At 38.7% G+C, this 17,844-nt stretch overlaps 1 protein-coding gene across 6 annotated transcripts in view; it reads left to right on the top strand.

Annotated features, from left to right (window-relative positions):
- The window catches only part of UPB1 (beta-ureidopropionase 1), a 38,235-nt gene that overhangs the window by 6,770 nt on the left and 13,621 nt on the right, over positions 1-17,844 (top strand). For 4 of the 6 annotated variants that reach the window (XM_080392301.1, XM_080392300.1, XM_080392299.1 and 1 more), the window contains 8 exons: positions 526-3,369; positions 4,093-4,264; positions 5,783-5,870; positions 6,590-6,684; positions 8,037-8,198; positions 12,208-12,377; positions 15,872-15,953; positions 16,764-16,806. In XM_080392301.1, coding sequence (XP_080248427.1) covers positions 3,197-3,369; positions 4,093-4,264; positions 5,783-5,870; positions 6,590-6,684; positions 8,037-8,198; positions 12,208-12,377; positions 15,872-15,953; positions 16,764-16,806 — 985 coding nt within the window. In that variant the 5' untranslated portion in view covers positions 526-3,196. Of the gene's footprint in view, positions 1-525; positions 3,370-4,092; positions 4,265-5,782; positions 5,871-6,589; positions 6,685-8,036; positions 8,199-12,207; positions 12,378-15,871; positions 15,954-16,763; positions 16,807-17,844 lie in introns of those variants that run through there. The other 2 variants (XM_080392303.1, XM_080392302.1) reach the window with 2 other exon arrangements.

Here is a 17,844-nt window from a genome sequence, read left to right as displayed (position 1 = left end):
CTTGGACAGAGCATCAGCATCATGTGGCCTTGCAGGACACATCTGTATCCACATCCACCTAAATTCCTTGATAGGTGTTAATAACAAGCAGCATGACACTGTGGGTGATCTGAGACAGTTATTGCTTTAAGGACACAAGTTATTAATTTATTTAGTTGCTCTGAGGAACTCTGTGTGAGCCATTTCAAGGAATGACAGGAGAAGAAAGTGTCTGGAATCATGATTGAAGTGATAGTAGCAAGGTTTGTAAGAAGCTGGGTGTTTCAAAAGGAGTATATGTTCATACTCCTAACTTAGGAAGGAAAGACAGAAATGCTGCCCACAATCCTGCCTGCTAGCTCTCATACGTGATGCTGTTCAGTCTTTGCTCCTATCTTGGGTTACAGTGGAAAGACTTTGTTTGTTTGTTTAAATATTTTCTTGGGTCTTTCCCAATTTTAGCCTGAACTCTAGATATTTGGCTCTTAAATTCATTCTCCAGTGTGCTTCTGACTAATGCCAGGGTGCTGTTGTGGGGTTTTACAGGAACTCCTGGGAACAGTCCTGCAGCACAGAGTGTGTGGACCAGGATTATCAAAACCCTGGTTTAGCTCTGAGAAGGTATCTGTGCAATACAAGGTTTCAACACAGACGCATACAAGAACTGCTTTCTGTACAGATTGCACTCTGTGATCCTGACTTCTGTATCTGACTTTCTGGACCACCCTGACTAAGGGCAATAGAGATGAAAAGTTGCACACTTCAGAACTGTTTGGTAGGAGTCTTCCCTTTTTTTAAAGAACTTTTGTTCCATAAAATACTTATTTTCCTCTAAACCAGTTATTACAGCCTGGGTTCATACCAAAAAGTTCAGCTCTTTCCCGAAATAATTACTTGATCCAGGTAATGCAGAACTGGGAAGAGGCTTAAATACAGAGGTTTGAAGCAGTCAAAACCAGACCCGGAGTTTGGATTCAAGCATCATACTTAATAGTTAATTGCCATGACTGAGGTGGAACATTCAGACTTAAATCCAAACTCTCTAATATACTTTGTCTGGGATATGGAAGGCATCCTCCTTTATTAGGTTACTTTCCTGCTCAACTTTAACATTTTGTGCTTTGAAAGTTTATTGTGTTGGCTAGAGTTATACCTTTATATATGCGCAGTCCCTATGGAATAGCCTGATCTCCTTTCATCGTTATTAGTAATTCTAGGCTTGTCATTTCCTATTCACGAAGTCTGGACCTCACTGTGTTGTTGCAGGGTGGTTGATACCGTGCACAGGAAATGTACTGTTTTTTCAGGTCTTAACTGTTCGTGAGTATTCTTTTCAGGGGCTTCAGTTTTATTGCCATGAAGTCCATTTCCTACATGTAGTACAATTTACTAAATTACAAACAAACAAGGCACCAATAGAGAAGTCAGTGAAAGTTCACACTAAGAATAGAAGCTTGAAGAGAGAAGTTCAGTTATGTGACCTTCTTCAGGAGCGGGATACAAAATAGACCTGCTGTTTTTCCCTTTAATTTGCAGTCCAGGCAGAAAAGAACTTGAACAGTTCCCAGAGAAACTCAGGCCCTTCTGTTTGTTTCTACGAATCCTCCAGAAATGCTTTATCTGATGATATCCTGAGTATGCCGATATGGAAATGAACTTACTACTTGGTCTCCTAATTTCCCTCCTGTATTGTCAGCTGCTTTTTGCATTCATCTCCCATTCTGCAATGGTCAAAGGTCTGCCAGACACAAACAGAACAAAATGTTACTGATACGTACCTTTCAAATTGGCCATTAAAGCAAATTAGGATCATCAGATGAAAAATACCATGTAAGTATCATTCACTTCTTATTATTGCATTCAGAAATATGTTTGGGAAAGAAAAATAATTCCTAAGAACAGGTTTTTAGGCCTTTGGTCATGAACAGGGAGATGCTACACTGATGAATACAGGGCAAGTATTTAAACAATGTACTAGCTATCCAGACTTTTTTAAAAAGTTCCTTCCTTTCAAATGATGGGGGTTTTCTCTGCTTTGTGTTCACCATTTTTTTTGCTTTATAACATGCTATCATCCCTATTTTTAGCTTATCTTGAAAATTCCCCCAAAGATTAAAAGATTTTCCTAAATGCTGTCTAAAGGAGTCAATCTGCTCGTTAGGAGTTACTGTGACAAGTTCTTGCCTCTAATAAATCAGCAGAGCAGCGTGCCTGCCCTGGTGCACTTGGCATAGAGTATTGCTGCAACTTTTTGGGTTAAAAAGGGTGGATTAGAGTGAAAGGATCACGTATCTGAAAATGCCTTGATGAAACCAGACTATCCCTGAACAGTTGCTGTTTAAAGTTAAATATTAGACACTCTCTCCCTAACTTTTTTTTTTTTTTTAGATTAGCCTAAAAGGCTTAATATTTAACTTGAAATACCTAACAACTGCAAATGTTAAGTGCTGAATGTTGCTACATCCTCTGGAAGATACACAAAAGCGGTGATTAAACTCCATGTGATACATTTAGACATGTATAACCATCCCTGGCCTGAGTGAGAAAACCAGTTACCGTGTCTTGAATTTCAGTTGCACTTTGGCTCAGAAAGCGTAGCCAGTAGTTCAGTGGGAATAACTGGTTTAAACAGGCTGTCCACTTGGTACCTGCAGAAGAAAATATCCTTTATTTAGATGCACATTTTTTTTTACTTGGATCAAGGTCTTAATTTGTCCAGTCTTTGTCTGACACTAATGTTCGTTTTGGGATGAATTTTCAGTTATATTGGTCCTCAAATCCATGTTAAAGACAGAATTATTTATTAGTGGCTCCTGTTCAGTCTTATTGCAACTGAAATAGACACACACGTATTGGTGAAAACTATTGCCATTTTTATGACCTTCTATTTCTAAGCCTTTTTATTGAACGGTATCATTAAAAGCTCCTAAAGATGTTCCGCGAGTTATTTCTGAGGCCGAGGAGCTGGTGCCGAGGTGGCCAGCCACTGGGAACGGCCACGTCCATGCCTCTCGGCCCACTTGGGGCTGTGCAGGGCCAGCCACCAGTGCCCAGGGCGCAGGGCTGTGCCAGCCACCAGTGCCCAGGGCCACAGCGCTGGGAGCCCGGCCCTGTGGCGCCGCCTTCCCCTGGGGCTGAGCCGCTCCCGCCAAAATGCCCTGAGGAGAAAAGGGTGGGGGCAACCCCGGGGTAAAGTCCGAGAGGGCAGTCCTGCCTGATGGCCAGCGCGTACCTGACGGCCAGCAGCAGCACAGCCCTTGGCGTGCCTCATCCCACGCTGCGCTGTGCCATGGCGGGAGGCCTGTTGTCGCTGGAGGCATGCTTGGAGCGGTGCATCCCACCCGAGGACCTCGCTGAGGTGAAGCGGATCCTCTATGGCGGCGAGGCAAGGTGCGCTGGCGGGGTAGGCTCGCCTGGCGCCTTGGGGGGTGCCCTGTCCTGCCCCGGCGCCTTCCTCCCCTGCGGGGTGCCCAGCTCGGGGTGAGGCGAGGGAGGCAGTGCGAGGGTGGGTGTGCAGGACACAGGGCTGGGGGCTGAAAGGCGAACTAACAGTAGGGCCTACGGCACTTGTGGTGCTGCGGTGGGGTTGGGCCGTGGTGAGGTAACTGGGGTGGTTTGGAGGTAAATCCTGGTTTGGGAAGTGGGGCACTGGAGAGGTTGTGTGAGAGGGTGGCTGACAGGAATGAAAGGCCCAAGGGGAATAGTTTTGAGGGGACAATTGGGAGGTCGTGGCTTTGGGGTGAGCGAGTTGGAAAAGTGGGGATATACCATGAGGAAAAATACATTGGAGGGACAGTGTTTATCATCTGAGGCTGGCAGGTGAACATTTATATGTATGTGTTCCTTGATTTCTGTAGCAAGGTGTTAGCATCTGGAAATCACAGTCACAGAAGAGGACACTGGGAGTTTGCTGCCATGGAGGAGAGCCATCAGATTTGCACAGCCTGGCTACTGCCTGACTGTTCCCTTGTCTGATAGCTCTGAATTGGGGCATGGGAGCTTGGGTGTCTCTTCAGGGGTAGACAGTATCTGTGATCCTTTTGGTCCATTGCATTCACAGCAGGAAAGAAGAACATCTCACACTGAAATGTCTTTGTTTCTTGTTCAATCCAGAAAACTTAATTTGCCAGCTGCTGCTCTATCAGCAGCTCAAGAAAGAGATTTTGAGCTACAGGGCTATGGATTTGAAGCTGCCCCAGAGCAACTGAGAAGGCCACGTATTGTTCGAGTGGGACTGGTACAGAATAAAATTCCACTTCCCACAGACACACCAGTGGCAGTCCAGGTACCCAAACTGGGATCTGGGATGTTTGTGTGTAACTCCTCTTCTGCTGGATTGAGAAAAAACACCTTTCAGTTGTTGATGTTAGAAACTCCATCGTGAAACGTCTGCTGATGTTCTGGCAATATAGGATCCATCACTATCTTAACACAGCGTACTGTAAGAAATCACAATGACACATTCTGGTTTATTGTTTCTCAGAAACACCTCTTGTGTTTACCTAGTGAACCAACCAGTTTGCAGTTCTAAAGCTATTTATTTAGTACCAATTTTGTAAATGAAAATCCTTTGTCTCTGAAATGAAACAAAAAATCATTTACCCAAAATCAAGAGATGGCAACCCATAGAAACCACAGGTGCAGTTCTTGTTTTAATTGAGAAATGTTCCATTATAGGAAAATCCATTAGAGTAAACACAGATTAATAAAGCTGTGTTCATTATTCTTTGTGCAGTAGTAAATTAGATCTTATTACAAGGTGACCATCATTTCTTAACATCTTGGACACAAAAGCATTGAAGTGACACATACGCATGGAAACACCCTCCTAAAAGTAGCTTTAAAAAAGTGAAAGAAAATACCACGTTTATAAAATCTCGTGGAGTAGTAGTTTTGTACAGTGACAGGACAGAACATTTCTGAATAAATTTGTTTTGGAAAGATTACCTGTCACAGATGGAAGCAATTCAGTAAATGGATCAAGTTTGTGTATTCTTTGTAGCATCTGTTGAAAAGACTACCAGTTATATTAATGATTTTACCTTATAAATAACTAGTTAACTACTGCTGTAAATCAGTATACAGTTGTTGAGTTTGTAGGTCACTGTTGACTAATCTTGTGTCGTTTTTTTTATTGACACCTGAAAATATCAATGCAAAGTGCTACACCTATTATCTTTTAAGTAGAATAGTCAAGAAAAAAGTACTTTGAAACAATGTTTTTTGACTAATTAAAAAATGTTTTCATGTTTTTTTCTTGAAAATCTACTTGCCTTTTAGGACAGAGGGGTTTAGAAAACCATTTGGAGTTGTTAACTTCTAAAGAGTGTCCAAGATCCACCTGTGTGAGCAGGATTTGCACATAACCAAGGAAATAGGCTGTCCTTACCTCATGTTTTAAGATTCTGAGTACTTGCCTTTGAATTCGCGTTTACTTAACATCCTTCTGTAGGTTGTCTACAATGAGCAGCAGAATTATAATTTTTTCTGATTTATATTCTATCTGCAAGTCAGTCAGCCATGAGTTGCCATATATTTAAATGTTGTAACCATGGAATTAGAATTCCGTTGGATTGCTTTCTCTATTTTCAGCACCGAAACGCTTTTAAAATTCTGTATCTAATTCTTTCTATTATCAGTGTTCAGGAATGATAACTTGTTGAATTACCCTCCCTGAAAGCAATGGGACTAAGTACAGAACAAGATAAATTCAACGGTAACAAAGCTTGTAAAACCAGGCTGTTAATGTGCAAATGAGTTAGAACATATAGCTTTTTTTCAGTGTGACACTTCTTGCTATCAGGTGGCTGCACTGCACAGACGAATTGAGGAGATTGTGGAAGTAGCTGCATTATGTGGGGTCAACATAATTTGTTTCCAGGAGGCTTGGAGTAAGTATTTTCTGTGATTCCTTCTAGTTTGTCCAAGGTCAAGTTCCTTCTATTCTAACAGGTATCCTGTACTGGAGGTATGTCTTGTAAGTGAATAGCAGAGGTCATCTGAGTTAAACAGTTAACTTTACTGATTTGCTTTCTAAAGGAAAAAACAAAAAGTCTCAGTTAGCAGAACTGTATGGAAGATGTACATGAAGTCTGTTGTATTGAAGACTAGCGTATGCTGCAATAGTGATACTTGTATGGGTGCTGCTTCTTTGTGTCATCCTTTGTGATCTTTTCCTCATTATTTTTTTTCCCTCCTAAAACTCTGGGTTTTTTCTAGACAGATACTAAAATTAAAAGATAGAATTTCACTTAAAATGGCGTTTTGAGGTGTAATAAGAGGCAAAAACCAAAATGAAGGCTCGTGAAATGTTTGTGAAAACAGGTTATTCGAAGAAAGTGTACACTAGTGACTGGGGTGTACTTTGTATTTTTATCTCTGGTAAGACTTTACTAAGTTACATTCTTTCTCTTCTGCTTTGCTCTGTGTAGGGCCAAAACTTTTTGCCCCTGCTGAAAGTATTTTTAAATGGCTTTTGCCTTTAAACAAGGAAAGCAGTTGAATCATTCTTAACTGTTTAATTTTGTAATTTGTATTCATGTAAATGGTGTGTATTTCTTGAGCGACTTAAATATTCTTGTGAATTTTGTCTTGCATTGGTGTTTTTCAGCCATGCCCTTTGCTTTTTGTACAAGAGAGAAGCTTCCTTGGACTGAATTTGCTGAGTCAGCAGAGGATGGGCCAACAACAAAATTCTGTCAAGAGGTAAAAAAACAACCAAGCAAAAACCCCCTACATCTAGCCTCCAACCCCAGCCCATAACTGATACTGATTAGCATGGATTTCTTCTTTATGTACTGGTCTTGTACCACTGAGAAAACTGAAATAATAAAAAATAAATTTTCAGCTTGCTTGACAAATATGATAGTGAGCGAAGTAGAAATGGGCAACAACAACTGTGCTCTATATTTATTTTTTTAAACTACTTTGCATTTATAGACTACCTTTTACCATAGAAGGCATAGGAAACTGCCCATTTAACTATTCCTGAATTTTACAAGGAAAGAATGATTCTTCACACAAGTATTTTAAATTTCCATTTAAAAGATGTTTCTTGCATAGCAAAGTTGAGCATTAAACAATGCTTGTATGAAGGTGTGAGGAGAAGAATAGCTAGCTGTTTCTGAACAAAGAACACTTTCACACAAATCTTTTGCTACTCCCTGTGAAATGACACAAAACGTAGAGGGATTTTTATGGAACCAAGGAGATTTGTTACTGCCTTGTTTTTCTAGAGTGTTGATTGCAAGGGTGGCAGAGTTTATTTTTGTTTTCTGACAACTTTTTTTTTCTAATAAGGAATTTAAATTATTTTCTTTTACAGCTAATTGAAACAGCAGACTGTTTTAATGTCAAATTTTCCCAGATATGCACTGACCTATTAAGCTTTTGTAGACAGCATATCTTTAGTCTGATCTAGGGCAAGTACATGTTGCTTCTCACTATGGAATTAATGACACTATGGATCTTTGGAGAAAGAAAAGAAAAGTGATTTGAAGGAAAAGACTGTGCTAGTAAACTTGCAGTCAGAAGTTGCTATATTTCTCACTCACACCTATGTTTTTTAACATTCATAGTTAACATGCAATGCTAGTTTACATTCTCCCTTTTATATATATATATATATATATATATATATATATATATATATATTTTTTTTTTTTTTTAATAAGTGTTTTCAGCTGTGGTGTCTTTGTCTTTCAATCTGGTATGCCACTTAAGTGGTATACCAGAATGGGATGGGATCGTGGTATATTTCTATATCTGTGGATAGACAGAGGTCAGCTTTGTAGTTTGACCTTTGCTGTTAGGATGCTCTTTGCTGTTGGTACCTTGCATTTCTAGTTGAGGATTTAAGTGGAAAGCTCTCTGTAATGTAATTATCTTTGATGAAGAAACTGTGGTGATGTGGGCATGCCAGTGTGGGTGTAAGTGTTATTGCTTGATAAGTCAGAGTAATGTACCAGACTAAAACTTTTTTTAATCCCTCTTTATGAACAAAAAGTGAAAGTCCTGAAGGCTTATGTTTAATAGAAGAATTGCATTCATTTGTATAGCTGGCAAAGAAATACAACATGGTTGTGGTATCTCCAATCCTGGAGCGAGATGAAATACACGGGGGAACTTTGTGGAATGCTGCAGTGGTCATTTCTAATTCTGGAGCTGTCCTTGGCAAAAGTAGGAAAAATCATATTCCAAGGATTGGAGATTTCAATGAGGTAAGACACAGTATTGTGATTATCAGGCTAATCTTACCTTGCAGCTCTTGTTCATGTCAGCATGTGTTGTAGCAGAGTCATTGGCAGGAAACATAATGTATTTCTAGAAAACGTAGTTCACAAAGTTCAAATCAGTTTTCCTCAGGTGACATTATAGTAAGTTAATTTATCAAGAATAGAGAGTGGTGACTCTTAAAGGACAAATAACATTGAACCTTTGTCATGTACTCTTCCTTGGCCTGATGGAAACTAGAGAAGTATAGAGGATCTTTAAAACAAAATTCTGTAAGTCATCGCTTTATGTTAGTTGTGCATGATTGACTTAGTTTTTGCATTTGTGCATGTTGAACTTACTTTAATTTGGAGGGCAACTGTTCCATGGTTCATGTGTAAGCATTATTTATGGTCTTGATCTCTGTTTCTCTGTGAGGTTGTCTTGGTGGAAATGACACTCTTTTTCTTCTGTTTCTTTGAAAAGAATCCCTTAATTCATTATGCTTCTAACTGAATAGCTGGTTTATGGCATCTTCTGTTTACTAATCACATTACTTCCACTGAAGCCCCCAGCAGTTTTTAGGCTGTCCTGCAGAATCAGCTTTAGAAAGTGAACTGGTAGTGAAGGCAGCATCAGAAGAAAACTGGTAGATCTGAAATGTGTTTATCCATCTACAGAATTATCACAAACAGAAAGATCAAGATTAAAAATTAACTGAAGTCTAAAAATACATTGTCTTACCTAACTAAATCTCTCCTTGACAGCTAAGGTGAGTAATTAACAGAGCCTTTCTTCTAAGCACTGGGGGCTGCTGTATACCTGCAGTTGCTTTTGTTCCCTGTCCAAATGCTCCAGTGACTAAACTGAGGCTTCAGAATCTAAACTGCTTTTTTATTAATTTTAAAAGGGGTTTTTGAGTGTTGGAACTTTGTGTTCAAAGATTTCTGGAAGTTTCGACCTGGGCTTCCAGACCTGATCAGACTGGTTTGTGTTTCTTCAGAGGCGGCTGTTAATAGGTTTCTACACAATGGATTTTTGGCACAGGCCTGTCAGTCACCAGTGTTGACTTCTGTGTTTAACAATTCTTTTGATATTAAATATTATTTTATCGGATCTATCTTCTAGCTAGCAAAACAGTAACTAGCAAACCCGTATAAAATACAAGCACTAATAAAAATGAATTTTGGTTACTTTCACATCCTTTATTTGTTCCTTCTGTAATCAAACAACAACAAAAAAATATTCCTGTTGCTTGTGCTAAAATATGATGTCTTTCAGTTTTCCAGACAGTGGTTTGTGAAGCATCAACAGATTCCAAGAAACTTTTGTTTCCAGCTATGAAACTGTAATGAAAGGCACAAGAAGAGTGTAATGAAAGGCAACTTTTTACTTTTCCATGTGAAGTATAAATAGGGTTTCATTAAGAGTTTTGCATAATTCCAAAAATGACTTAGTTCTTATAACGCCAGAATTACCACAAAACTGTCTATATCTTGCAGGTATACTATAATGATTTGACATTTCTTGTTGTAGCTACCTCATTATAGGTGCAAGTAGTATTTACCCAAAACAGTACTGTCTTTTTAACTAGTTTTGTTAGCAAAGCATTAAGTCCATTCTTTTAAGCTGAGCAATTCTAATAGAGGAACTTTAGAAACCACCAAGACTACAGGGGAGGTTTATGCTCATCTCTGTTACTTTAATGTTGTTTTCTTTATCAACAAAGTTAACCCCCAAGGAAGCCCTGAATTTTGAAATTATTTTTTGTGGATTGTCTCTGTGGAGCAGATAGGGAAGGGAGCCTTGTTAAAATCAGCCTTGTTGAATCGGTGAGAACTAAATGGAAAGGGGAAAGAGATTGGTCTGTAACCTCTTCAGCCATGTGTGGGAGGGCATATAAATAAACAAAAATCAATCTGTCTTGAAACATCACAGTTTGTTGCTGTGGAGATGATTATGACCTCTGGTGAGGAATAAAGAAATAAGAACTGATGAATTCCCTGAAGCAATAGCATTCTTGGTTTTCTTCTCCTATTGTAATGAAAGAAAACTGAGAATAGAGAAAAAATGGAAATATATTCAATCAGCGGAATTGTTTTGAAAAAGGATTGTGTGAGTGCCTGCCACATGGCATGTTCTCTACAGACATGAAAGGAGATAAAATCAGTGCCCAAGGACTGTGCAATTTCATGAGACCTGATAATAAGAAACATGAGATGTCACTTTTAGTGGGCATACTGAACCTCCAATCCTTGGTTTCAGAAGATGATCCCCCTGTGTCTAGCATGCTGTTCTACACTTTGTTGAGGCCCTAGTTTGTTCCCCGACTGTAACTGTGCTTGCTTTGGGCCTGATGTGGTTCGGCTTCCTTCAAGACCAATGGCAGCAGCTGTTACCATGGACAGGTAGTTTCAGTAAAAAGACAGTTGCTTTACAACATGCTTTTCTTACATGGTAAGAGACGTGCCCCACTGGGTCAGGCTGGTGGGTTGTGTACCTTGCTTTTCTGTCTCTGAGATCATCACAAAAAGGTACTGTTAGGAATAAGTCTGGCCACTCTGCAACCTTTGTACTCCCTTGGTATCCACAGTCATTGTGTTAGGAATGTTGGGTGGCATGTTCCTGTCTCATTCGTTTCATATCTGTGGATGTGTTATCAATGACTTTGTCTAATCTGTTCTGAACCTGCTTTAACAAAGAAGCACATTTCAGAAGTGCACTGCCTGCTTGCACAGAAAAAGTTACTTTGGTTAAAAACAGGTGTAAGAGTGTAATTTTAGTCAATACCCACTACTGCTGCTGCTTTGGGATTTCTGTTTTTATCTTGTCCACCGCTTTTGTGATTTTGCAGATCTTACTCATCATACTACCCTCAGCCTTCCACCTGCAGACTGAAGAGCCTTTGTAGTTGCTCCTAACAAGGGAGCTGCCCCATCCCCTTCATAGTTTCAGTTGCCTTTGCTTATTCCATCCTTATTGAGATGCAGACACTAGAATTGCCCAGAGTACTCAAGCTGTGGGCACGCAGAATTCTTATAAACCAGCAAAATTATGTTTTCTGTTACGTTTTTTGTGCTCTTCCTGCTAATGTCTGAGACTTTCTTGGGGGTTTGATTACTACTGGGCAAGCAAGTGTGAGTGACTCCACACATACCCTTTTCTTGCACCTGGGAAGAACCATTTCTGTACATTTAATTTAAAATATCTCTGTGAATGTTTGTCTCTCTTGATAGCTGTTAACAATGCCTTGTCCTTCTTTTTACCAGTACTTTTTACAGGAACCAGTGCATTTCTGTTTAGAAATGTTTGATATGATAAGATAAAATTTTGCAGCATACGGTAAATGGGATCTTTTTAGCCAACAGTTGGCTCCAGTTTCGTTAAGGAGTGTTCTCTTGATTTATCCTGTGATTTTCCTGGTGGTTATTTCAAGCCTTCTGTTTGTTCAGAGGAACAGGCATATAGGAAATTTAAATAACCAGTCTTAGCTATATGCTATTTCCTTATAGCATTCATAAAATTACTGCAGTCATTATGTAACAAGCTGACTGTAAAGGAATTCCATGTTCTTTAGACAGTGTTAATCTTTTTGATCTTTAATCAGAGTCAAAGGATCCTGGAGACAAGAGAATTTTCTGATGTGGTAAAAGTACCAAGAGAGGTACCTTAAGTCTGGTGACTTGTGGATCTCTCTTAAGCTTCTGCAGGAGTTTCTAGCATTAGTAGAAGCATTTATGTTAAAGTCAGACAGTGCTTAGGTGTAGTATAAGTGAAAGGAAACAGAAAGGGTCTTGAATTTGATCTCAGCAGTCTGAGAGCCACTTTTTGCTCTATACCCATTGTAGTGCAGCTCTGTACTAAATGTAGGGTGTTGTCCTTACTCATGGTCTAAAATGACTTGAAGCTGGTAACCAGAAAATGGGAAGTGTCAAAGCAGTGTTGGAGGTGGTACTTCTCACTTTTTTAAGAAGTGGTTTTGTGGTTTTCTGTTTGTTTTGTTTTGTTTGCTTGTAGTCTACTTACTATATGGAAGGAAATAGAGGACACCCGGTGTTTCAGACACAGTTTGGAACAATTGCTGTGAATATCTGCTATGGGCGCCATCACCCTCTGAACTGGCTCATGTTTAGTATGAATGGAGCAGAGATCATCTTTAACCCTTCAGCCACTATTGGATCTCTCAGGTAAAATACGAATTGATTTAGGCTGTTGCATGCTTTCTTGGTTAACTGAACCTCTGAGCCCGTCATTCTCTGGGACATCTTGCTGAGGTCTTGGAACTGGAGATATAGCCTCCTTGTTTTGCCTTCATGAAGGAATCTGCATTCTTCTCCACCTGGAGTTTTGGGCTACCAGTCTGCTTACAGCCACTGATTCTCTTCCAGAACTTCAGTTGTACATCTGCAGGACTTTTGCCTCTGAGTCAGAGTTAACAAGCATCCAGATAGCATCCTGAAAACTAATAAAAGTTTATTTAGATTATCTATGTAGTATTTTTGCTTTATGATGGGCAGTAGTAATTTGCATTCAGACTTAGCTTGCCAGCTTGCGTTGTCCACCTAGGAGTCAATAAGTAGATATCAAATTCCAGTTTTCAGAGCCAAGCTGAGAAACCTTTTTCTCAGAAACTTTTTTTTTTAAACTGTTGGCAATTTTGTGATTATCAGGCCTCTTGAACCAGACTGAACCAGTGTAAACTGTTTCCCTTGAGATTAATCTTCTGCAGATTGACATTAATTGCACCCTACTGACTTGATTTCCTAAAAGAAAAAAGAAAACCAGCTCAGTGAGCTAAGAAAGTATACTTCTTAGCTAGCCCATAATGATTAATTTGTGGATTAGCTCTTGAATATGCTTTGCCTCTACATTATTATCATCAGTCACGTTTCAATATAACCTTTGAATGTGCCATGCTTCCAAAGCATTGTCTGACACAGGCTGTGTATTGTGTGGGGTACTATAATGTGATGCAAAATAACTGCATTTCTTCAGTGCTGGCAGGGAGGGCTTTCTTTAGGTGGAAACCTTGTAAAAATGGTTTCAGTGGCTCTTGAGCACTCTTCTTGACAAAATCACCATGCCTTCCTTTCATTCTCATTGTATTCTGTCCTTTGCTGTACTACTTGATACTTTCAAGTTCCAACTTAGACAATTTGTAAATTGAGGTATGGGATTCCAGAGTGTGTCTATGCATCAGCTTAACACATAGTAGAACAACTGTGATTTTTCTTTGTGGTTTCCTTTTTTCCCCACTGATAACAGTAGCCTCTGAAAAGTAATTTAGTAATGTGTGATGATTACATATACATGACTGAGGAAGTGATGGTAGTTTATGGTTAATTAGAAGTATTAATATTTTTAACCCTTTTCAGCATAAGTGGTTAGCTTTGTTACAAGGTCAATGGGGGAAGTCTGGTTTTGCAGAGTTCTTTGAAACAAAGACATTTCCTTTGTGAGTTAAAAAAAAATATTTGGGGGTAGCTGAAGTCTCTTTGAGTTTCCAGCTCCAAAGGAAAGTTTTAGGAAGCTAACAGAAGCGTATTTTATTGTTACTGATGATATTGTAATACAAGTAAATAAATCCTGTAGCAAACAAAGAAGACATATTGATCTCTTATAACAGTAAAAATTCTTTCTCATTTCTCTTCTCTCTCTCTTCAGCTGGGCTTGTATGCATGGACTAAGTGCAGAATACTTCCATTTTTATTTCTTTAAATCTAGAGGAACAGATTTTTCCAGTGTAAGTTTATAAACCTTAATGTATGCAATGTTCATGCAGTATAGACTTGCTAACTGGATATGCAAGACAATGGAAGAGTTAGAAATGTAAGAGGGATTTTTTTTTCCCCCAGCATTTTCCAGTTCTTCAAGATTCCTCTAATCCTCTCACTTTACCTGTTTAATGTAAATTTGGAGGTTTTCTGTCTCTGTAACAAGGTCCAAGAATATGAGTACAATTTTTTTTGCTAGAAAATTCTGAGGATGATAAGCATTCATAATAGGGTAGAAATGGTTAAATACAGATTAAAGGCATAAAATTTACACACAGCTAATTCTGAAGCAGAGAACTCTGTATTTACAAACCTGGAGAGTAGAACTGTAGATTAGATGCAGTATTCTGTCATTCAAACTGCCTTTAATATTTTTTTGATGTAAAGGATAATTTTAGGTTGGGAAAAAATTTTAGGTTGGGGAAAAAAAAAGATAATTTTAGTGTTGGGAAATGTCTTTTGAAAAGAGATGAATTAATACACAATGCTTTTGGGGCATTTATGTCACTATTGGAGTATTTGTGATGTTTGTCTACTTATAGCCCATTACATTAACAGAAGAGCAAACAGAAATTACCCTGTAGTCATACAGCACTTCATTGGTACTCTGTGTGCTTCAGCCTCTCCTAATTATTAGCTTTCACTTGGTTGTTTTTAAGCATAGAATTTTTATTGCAGGAAGAGGACTCTTGAGGCCCATGTAAAAATTGTCTCTGGGGTCGCTTCTTGGCGTTAGCCTTTTTTCCTGTCTCTCTTCTGTGAAATTGTAATTTGCCGGAGCTTTTCAATAAAATCCCTTTTTCTTAGAAGAGGTGGCTGCCAGACTCAAAGCAATTGAGAAAAGAGGCAATAAACCAAGTCCTTTCAATCAGTCCAATGACCATCTCTTAAGATTCTTGAGCCTGACTGGGAGATTAATGAGTCAGATGCTTGCAACCTTGTCTTGATATTCAGAATGTGGCAGGTACATGCTATCACAGGAGTGTACAAATTGTATCACCTTTGTTTTGGAGCTCTGAGGACTCCCAGACCTTCTATTAACCAGTCTGATCCCTGTGTATCAAGCTATTTCATAAGAAGACTATTTCAGTTTTAAACATCAGTCAGAATTGAAATCTCCTTTAGAAAAGAGGTAAAGGCTTTTAAAGGAGAAGGAATGTTCTATTTCTCATTTCTCAGCTCTTGGTTTTTTGTAAATTTAGTGAGATAATTTAGATTTAGTAGATAATTACTGGGAAGTTACCAGGATGCTTTTGCTAAACATGCTTTCTGTTTCATCAACCCACCACAGAAAGGTAACTTACTCAAAAGTGCTATGAAAACTGTGGTTGAAATAACAGAAGTAGGAAATTTTGGTGGAAATGGATTTTTATTTTCCTTCAATTTTTTTTTTATATTATTCCCATAATTAATTTTCTTTTTTCACTCACTGCTGCAGAAGCCTCTGTTGGACCATTTGGGGAAAAAAAGGAGGCAACTTGCATGAATCTCTTCTAGCTTTGCTGCAGAATTATGTTTGGTATATTGGTATTTAGTATTGGAAAGTTAATGGAATGTGAAAGCACGCGTGTAAACCCTTTACATAATTTGAAGAGTAAAACATTTTACTCTTTAATTGCTTTGAAAATCTTGAGATGTGTCAATTTTTTTAATTTTTTTTTTTTGGCCATGACAAAGCCATATTTACCAAGTTATCAGATAGAATTGTTTATACCTATATTTTAGCAGAAAATAATTATAGTGCTTGGCTGTATCTGGGGAGGTTTTGATTGTAAGAGCACGATCAATCTTAGAAGCTAACTTTGGCTTCTTTGACAGAATATATACAGTGTGAAACAGTCATAATCTAAATTTAACTCTGAAGTAGACAAGCAGTGAATACCTGCCTCCTCTTCTGTGTATTGCAGCGAGTCACTGTGGCCAATTGAAGCAAGAAATGCTGCCATAGCTAATCACTGTTTTACTTGTGCCATCAACAGGGTAGGAACGGTACGTATCTTCACTTTATTATTTCATTTCCAAATTTAGGTACTGTAGCATTAGTTAATTCAAGGTAATGAACTGAATAGCGCTAGATTGCATAGATTACTGTGTAACTACTCTATTAGTGTTTATAATATGAAGATGGACAGCGATAAAAGAAATTGAGAGCTGCCTTGTGCTGGCAGCCTACTTTTTGGTTGCAGCTGCTTCCTGTTCTTGAATCACTCTTTTTGTAATAGGCACCCGCCCATTTGCTAATTCTCCTAGTTTCTGTGGTGAAATCAGTATTCTTTTAGCCAATGTGACTGAAAATGAAATGTATCCTCAAGTTAGTGGTACACAACTGGCTGCTGTTGTGCAGGTACTGCCTTTTTCTGGACACTGAAATTCTATAATGAGAATTATTATCGCCAACAATAGGACATTCTTACATGTGTGTTCTTTTACTAGGTTCCCTGCAAAAACCTAGACTTGTTCTTGCTGTTATGTGAACACATTTGCTGCCTTTTGTAATACACAAAGATGTGTTTGGTTAAATATCTCCTCTTTTGCTGCTTCTCTAGACTTGTGAAACTGATACGAGGCATGTTCCCCAAAGTGTGTGAATAGGCTGTGATACAGAGAGATACTGCTTTCCAGCCTATACATTGTAGAAACTAGGCCCCTCTGGTGATTCCCTTTAGACAGTTCTGATAGTATGCCAGAAAAAATCTTACTAGATTTATATAAATTTCTGTACTGAATAAGATAGACTAGCAAGGATTTCTTGAAGAAATGGAATTACACTGCCACCTACGGATTCTTCTTATTTCACAGGAATACTACAAAAATGCCTTTACTTCTGGAGATGGTAGAGAAGGTATGTGCAGAAATCACGTTCAGTGCTTGCTGATAATTGTTAGCTAGAAAGTCTAAAGAAATGATAGCTCTCCTGCAAGTGTCTCTCCCACGACAGCTGCGGTAGGTAGCGACTGCCTTACATAAGACTGCTGTTTTGTAAGCTGGAGGAAAACAGCACTTCCTATTGAAGGTGGTGGTACCATGGTATGTGGTTACCAGAAGTTGATGCATAAGGCTTCTGTATACTTTCAAAGGACTAAGTTTTGGAGTCAATGCAGTATTGTAGGACTGGAAGACAAAAATCCTACAAATTAGCCTGTGTTGCCAGTACATGTATGCTTTTTTATTTGTAGTTTTAAGATGATTAACAGTAATAGCCCTAGCCTAAATCACCAGCCAAGCCATTTTGCCCTTTTTCAGAGATTTGCTGCAAGTTAAAGAAGAGACTGCTCAAAGAAAAGCATGAGATTTGCTTGTATGTATTTCACTTATATGTTGAAATACTGTAATTTGTCCTGTGACAAATTATAAGCCGTCTGGTTTCATCTGGAGTGGGTCTGAGACTTTTCTAGCTAGTTTGGGAGCTAAGTGTTTGTAGCAGTTGCATGGAAAAGGTCAGTGGTATGCATTGCTTAGTACAACAGATGTGGCTGATTTTTGGCACAACTCAGAGTTGTGCAACATAAAGTCAGATGTTTTTTCAGTGCCTCAAATCCCCGTGTTTTCACCTCTGACCTTGTTCTCAAAAATGAATGGGTTCATCTCTGTCATCTGTTTTGAAAATGTATGATTTGACAATTTGAACTCATTTAAATTCCAGATAAAAAAACAATGAAAGCAAAGCCTTTGCGTTCAGAGACTTAATAATGGGAAAGCATAATCATGCATTGTTTAAAAGGCAATGCAGTGAGTTTTTTCCTGTTAATTTGATATATGTCAAAGCTGTACTGTGCATGAAAATAGCTACTGGTCAAAGCTGCAGTTATCTTAGGATTGTGCTGTGACTCTTCAGGATGATACCTTGCTTAAAGCACAGGAGGCAAGAAACCACAAGAAA

This window comes from Falco punctatus, assembly GCF_963210335.1.
Source record: "Falco punctatus genome assembly, chromosome: 1".
Taxonomy (NCBI): Eukaryota; Metazoa; Chordata; class Aves; order Falconiformes; family Falconidae; genus Falco; species Falco punctatus.
This window is presented reverse-complemented; position numbering and strand designations above follow the sequence as displayed.